General features: G+C 35.5%; 1 protein-coding gene across 1 annotated transcript in view; it reads right to left on the reverse strand.

The window, feature by feature from the left end:
• Positions 1-7,021, reverse strand: part of NR5A1 (nuclear receptor subfamily 5 group A member 1) — a 181,534-nt gene that overhangs the window by 173,498 nt on the left and 1,015 nt on the right. Inside the window, exon 2 of the mRNA XM_069755547.1 lies at positions 6,966-7,021. This exon is cut by the window's right edge and continues 63 nt beyond it. Coding sequence (XP_069611648.1) covers positions 6,966-7,021 — 56 coding nt within the window. The remainder of the gene's footprint in view (positions 1-6,965) is intronic.

Below are 7,021 nucleotides of genomic sequence, written 5' to 3' on the forward strand. Positions count from 1 at the left end.
TGTTTACCCTGGTTACCATCGTAAAAGTAAAAAAAACAAACACTACATACTTACCTTCCGCTGTCTGTCCCCGGCGCTGTGCTTCTCTGCACTGGCTGTGAGCACAGCTGCCGGAAAGCAGATCCGTGACGTCACCGCTATGCTTTCGCACATGGGAGAAACCGGTCAATTGAGTTGAGCGGTGAAGAAAGAAGGTGGCCATGATGGGTTTTTAAATTCTGGTTTTTTTTTCTGAAATGCTGGAGCAGTCGTGCAGCCAGACCCGTTGTTTGGACGGCATGGATCGACTGCCAGGTTCCCTTTAAGAGAAATTACACAGAGCCATTGTACATGGGGTAATAACATTGTTAAAGGCAGCGAAACATTTCGATAATTTTCCAGATTATCCGGCACAAGTAGCAATTATTCTGCTGAGTTACGGATGTGTTGGATGAAAACAGATTTATACAGGTTTCCAACCACAATATTCCTTCTCCTCCTTCCCTTCATTGTGTTGCATTCTTGACATGACTGCACACAATATCTTTGTATCCATTCTAAGCCTCCCAATAATGGTGTACATGCTAGCTATACAGGAGTCCACATTCACACAATGCCATTTCATTCAGCGCGCTCGCTACAAATTTCTCTGCGGATTCTCTCCGTCAACATTGTTTCAAATTCTTAAAATACGCTTGGCGCAAACAATGGATCGCTTTGTTTTGGCAATGACAGGACAACATTCCTCCAATGCGGAGACCCTGCGATTGGAAACTGTTATTACTGGATGGTCAGGATTTTTCTTTTTTTTTCATACAGTGCAAATTCTGCATGGTGCAATAAAGGCTTTCTCCTGTATATTTGTAGGGGGAGAGGTGCCGGGTATGGCTGCTGGGTGCTTAGTGGAGAGAGGGTGCCAACAAGACACCCTGTCCGGAACAGAGCTAAAACAATCAACTGAATCTTTGCTATGTAAAGGAAAGCCTAGCAATGACGTTGCCTAATTATGCAAGTGTCGAAAGTGCACTGTGTACTTCATGGCTGTGTCAGTATGGAAAATGGTTTTTCCTCTGCTTTTTCATCTACCATCATCACTATGTGCACAAGTCATTCATTCTGGTAACTGGGCTGTACCCTGTCTAGTGTACAAGCAATTTTAATATCATGCATATACATCCGATATAACACTTGGTTAAGTGGGTCACATACACTTATTAGAAACCGTATTAAATATATATATATATATATATATATTTGTATGAATGTGTGTGTATGTGTAAATATATATATAATTATTTTATTTTTTTGCTTAGGGACTGCATGTATTTACATAATTTTAGATTATAATAAAGGTACAGATTTGCAAAATGACAATGTTCGCTTTGTTTCAAGTCATGATCTCCATAACATTAGCAATTTGTGCTTTTACATAGGAAGCCCCCCTGACGAAGCAAGGTGCGAAACACGGATCGGGTGCATTTTTCTCAAACTGGTGATGTTCTCTTCACACCACTGTGCATTTGCACCATTTTTCGTGCCCTCACTTGACTCTTTTATGACATCTGCTTTTTTCCTTTATTTGTGGTCCATCTATACTATATTATTATTATTATTATTTACCATTATTGGACTTTTTGCGGTATCCGTATTTTTGACTATTTATATACTCTGTGTGCATTTTTGCTTCCTTGTATTTATCAGTGGATGATGTCATTGCTCACTGGTTCGTAGTTCTTCTGTTGTTACACTTTGTGGTTTTTTGGGGGTTTTTTTTTAACCTTTTTTAAATTGGATTTAAATTAATAACTACCTTTTTTTTTTGTAAATATTGTGCCTCGCACTACTTTTATGCGGGTTTTTGCAGTACAATACTTAATGGCATTTTACTCGATGGTCATCACGCAAATATATTTGTAGGGCAACAAGAAAATATAATATAAAATGCATTTGTGATCTTTAAATCACTGACTAGTCCTGGAATATTTGTATATAATAGTTAAACGGATCACTGCACTAAATTAGCTATGTAGGACAACTAGTAACCATTCCAGAATGCACATATAAAGCAAAGGACAAATTCAGCTCCACTACACCTCTGTTCTCTAGTCATATCATGTTTACAAATATATATGTGTGTATATCTATATATATATATATATATATAGATATATATATTAAATATATATATAAATAATTGTTGTTATATTGCATTGTTCAGTATGTTCAGGGGTGACAACAATGCAGTACCAATGAGTATGTGTATGTATGTATGTGTATATATACTCATTGGTACTGCATTGTTGTCGCCCTGGAACATACTGAACAATGCTATATATATATATATATATATAAATATATATATATATATATATATATTTACCTAAATGTAATGCTGCATTGAAAAAAACATCTAGTAATTAAACCTAATGAAATGTTCGCATTGAAGCATGGACATGGGAGAGGTCAGAGTCCAGGTCAAGGATTACATAGATCTGTAATACAAAGAGTCTTCTATTATACATATATCTTTAATTGTGACACTATCTTATCAGCCTGATATGTGCACTTTAGATTGTACACTGCAGTAATATCCAGTAATTGTACTATATAACTAATGCAATAGACAAAGCTTTTTCATTTGCTGTTTCAATATTCAGTATTTTGCTGGCGCATAAGCTTTATTTACCTGGGTAATTTAGCTGTAAGATGAGCTGTGTAATAATAGCATCATAATATTATAGACAGCACTGACTGACCTGATTTCCTTTCTCTCCAGTAATGCATATGTATCAAGGTATCGCTGTTCTTTTAGAACTTTCCTCACCGTAGGGTTCACTATTGATCATATCGATGTATTATTGGGTGATCTTAGATGACATACACAACAGGCACAATGTTGGGAAGACAATCCCTGTGGTCAGATCTGGCTTATTGTTTGTTTTTATTACAAAAAAAAAAAAAAAGTCATTTACTGATGAATTAATCTTCGAACCTTTGTAATTGCATCTATCACAGGAACATGATCCTATCCATAGCATTGTGTGATGAGCTGATAAAGAAATATTAAGTATGTTCTATTAAGTAAATAGACCAACTGGTTGTGTTTAGTCAATTTCTTTCCTGAAAATGTTTTTTATTTATTTATTTTTTTTTTGCATTAATGCTAAATTCACCTAAAATGTGCTTAAATTAATGTCAATGATCGAAGTTTAAAAGGATGGATACACTGGATAGAACTTAGCTGACTGTGACTCTTATTGTCTACATAGTCACATATTCTTTTTCTTGAAATATCATATTATGCTTTAGAAAGCAAGAGGAGCTGCAGATTCATTAGTGTCCCTGCAATAGTAAAGTACAGGTACAGCCACTGTCTTCAGAGTCTGATGATGGAACACCAGTTGTTGTATTATTATTTACTATTAATATTTATTAATTCCAATTTCCTTCTGAAATATGTGACTATATTGGGCACTGTATATAATAGTTTTACTCCTGTCCCCCCCGTTAAATCGCTGTATTCATTACTATACCTCTGTGAAACCAATGAGTAAACTGAGCTCTTTATAGATCAATAATTCTAACAAAGGTTTTTATTATGCTCACCTATGTGAAATAGATGGCTGCACTGAGCATTGTATGGAATAACAATAATTCATGTCTTTCTGGAACTCCTGTGAAGTCGGTTAATAAACTGGTCACTGTGCATGTGTACATACATAGCTGTTTTCTCACCCCTAGGAAATCAATGGATACACCGAGCACTGTCTATATATTGTACTACCATGGTCTATGGGAAAGCAACAATGTCCTGGCCATTGTCACTGTATTACTGTCTCCCCTGTCAATTACCTTATGGAATCAGTGCAACATTCTGAGCACTGTACATAATAATAATACTGCATTATTAATATATAGAATGAATACTGTACTACTACTATCACTTCAGAACATGCTGAGCATTGTAGTCACCCCTGGACATACTGAGCATTATATAATATATATACACGTGATAGTAATGCAGTAGTATTTATATAGAACATATATAATATACACACATATAATATATATACACGTGATGGTAATGCAGTATTTTTCTTAATTCACATATATATTATAAAAAATATATATCTATAATATTAAGACTATATACATATATATATATATATATATATATATATATATATATACACATATCATATATTTATTTCATTTTTTTGCTATATATTTTTTAATGCTGTGCCTCTGTCTCCCCTGATTATTTTGATCATTGAATATAATAGTACCATCACATCTGAGTAATCCGTTAATATTATGGCCATTACGTACCGTTACTGCTATCAGTCCTGTGAATTCAGTGACTGCTCTGTATGTCATAATGCTACATTGCTATCTGCTCTGTGAAATGAATTGAATATACTGGGCACTGTATATAAGAATACTGCATTTTTTACCATCTCTGAGAACGTCATGAATTTATTCAGCATTTTATATAATTTTATATATTTTTTGTATATTTTTATTTTTTATATAATATATATATATATAATATATATATATATATATATATATATATATATATATATATATATATATATATGATCGTGTATTACTTTCACCCTTGTGAATTCAGTGCATTTGCAAAGTACTCTGAAATCAAGACTTTTATTCTGGACCTTGGCATTCCTATAATGCATGACATGGCCCCTGTGAGATCGGTCCATAGACGACTGCTTATGGCATTATTTACTACTCTTTACACAATGTCCATTTCATATATTAATCACTATATAAATACTGTGTTATTTGCACAGGGAATTCAGTTAAATCCTCATCATTGTATGTAATGAGACTGCATTATTATTACTGCTGAACATACTGAGCGCTATTTGTCATATCATATTTCTACTCCCCTAAACATGAGCTCTGTATTTAATAATGATGATATATTAATATAAAATCTAGTGAGCACTGTATATAATATATTTATATAATATACTGGGCACTGCATATAGTAACACTGTGTTACCATCACTCCTGAACATACTGTGAAATGCTAGAGCTGGATTAATATCCCCACCGAATAGACAGGGTAGTTATAATAATACTATATTACCATCCCCCAATAATGTACTGAGCATCATATATTATAGTGCCATATTCACCCCCCCCCCCCAATATGCAGGGTATTTATTATAAATGCAGTATATTGACACCCCCCTTAAGCAAACAGGGCATTGATAGTGCTATTCTGCCATCCCCTCTGAATGTACAGAGTTTTATTATAATGCAGTATATTACCATTACCCCCCCCCCCCCCCCCATATACAGGGTATTGTTATATTAGTACTATAGTGCTATATTGCCACCCCCTGGATAAATAGGGTGTTGTTATAATAGCATTATACTGACCTCCTCCCTGAATATTCAGGGTCTTGTTAGAATAGCATTATGTTACTGTCACCCCCAGATATACAGGGAATTGTTATAATAGCATTATGTTACTGTCACCCCCAGATATACAGGGAATTGTTATAATAGCATTATATTACTGTCACCCCCGGATATACAGGGTATTGTTATAATAGCATTATGTTACTATCTCCCCGGATACAAAGGGTATTGTTATAATAGCAGTATATGGCCATTCCCTCCTGTATACACAGGGTCTTGTATAGAATAGTGATATGTTCCTATCCCCCCCAGATACACAGGGTATTGTTAAAACAGCAGTATATTACTATCGCCCCCGGGTATATAAGGTATTGCTATGATAACAGTATATTGCTATCACCCTCAGGTACAAAGGGTATTGTTATAATAGCAGTATATGGCCAGTCCCTCCTGTATACACAGGGTCTTGTATAGAGTAGTGCTATGTTACTATCACCCCCGGATACACAGGGTATTGTTATAATAACAGTATATTACTATCACCCCCGGGTATATAAGGTATTGCTATGATAACAGTATATTACTATCACCCCAGGGTACACAAGGTATTGCTACAATAACAGTATATTACTATCACCCCCGGGTATATAAAGTATTGTTATAATTACAATATATTACTATCACCCCCGGGTATATAAGGTATTGCTATGATAACAGTATATTACTATCACCCCCGGGTACATAAGGTATTGCTATGATAACAGTATATTACTATCACCCCCGGGTACACAAGGTATTGCTATGATAACAGTATATTACTATCACCCCCGGGTATCTAAGGTATTGCTATGATAACAGTATATTACTATCGCCCCCGGGTATATAAGGTATTCCTATGATAACAGTATATTGCTATCACCCCCGCATACAAAGGGTATTGTTATAATAGCAGTATATGGCCATTCCCTCCTGTATACACAGGGTCTTATATAGAATAGTGCTATGTTACTATCACCCCCGGATACACAGGGTATTGTTATAATAACAATATATTACTATCACCCCCGGGTATATGAGGTATTGTTATAATTACAATATATTACTATCACCCCCGGGTGTATAAGGTATTGCTATGATAACTGTATATTTCTATCACCCCCGAGTATATAAGGTATTGTTATGATAACAGTATATTACTATCACCCCAGGGTACATAAGGTATTGTTATGATAACAGTATATTACTATCACCCCCGGGTACATAAGGTATTGTTATGATAACAGTATATTACTATCACCCCCGGGTATATATACGGTATTGCTATGATAACAGTATATTACTATCACCCCCGGGTATATAAGGTATTGTTATAATTACAATATATTACTATCACCCCCGGATACACAGGGTATTGTTATAATTGTATATTGCCATCCCTTCCTGAATACACAGGGTCTTGTGTAGAATAGTGCCATGTCCCTGTCCTCCAGATAGATGACTGAGCCCCCCATGGCTGGATGCAGCAGTGCTGCGGAGTGTCAGCTCCTGTGGTCGCACGATCATACTCGGGGGTCTCCACACTCTGCACTGACCTTACAGCTCTCGCAGGTGAGCAGCCCATAGTGGTACCCCGACACTTTGTCTCCAC

This window comes from Ranitomeya imitator, chromosome 2 (genome assembly GCF_032444005.1).
Source record: "Ranitomeya imitator isolate aRanImi1 chromosome 2, aRanImi1.pri, whole genome shotgun sequence".
NCBI classification, from domain to species: domain Eukaryota; kingdom Metazoa; phylum Chordata; class Amphibia; order Anura; family Dendrobatidae; genus Ranitomeya; species Ranitomeya imitator.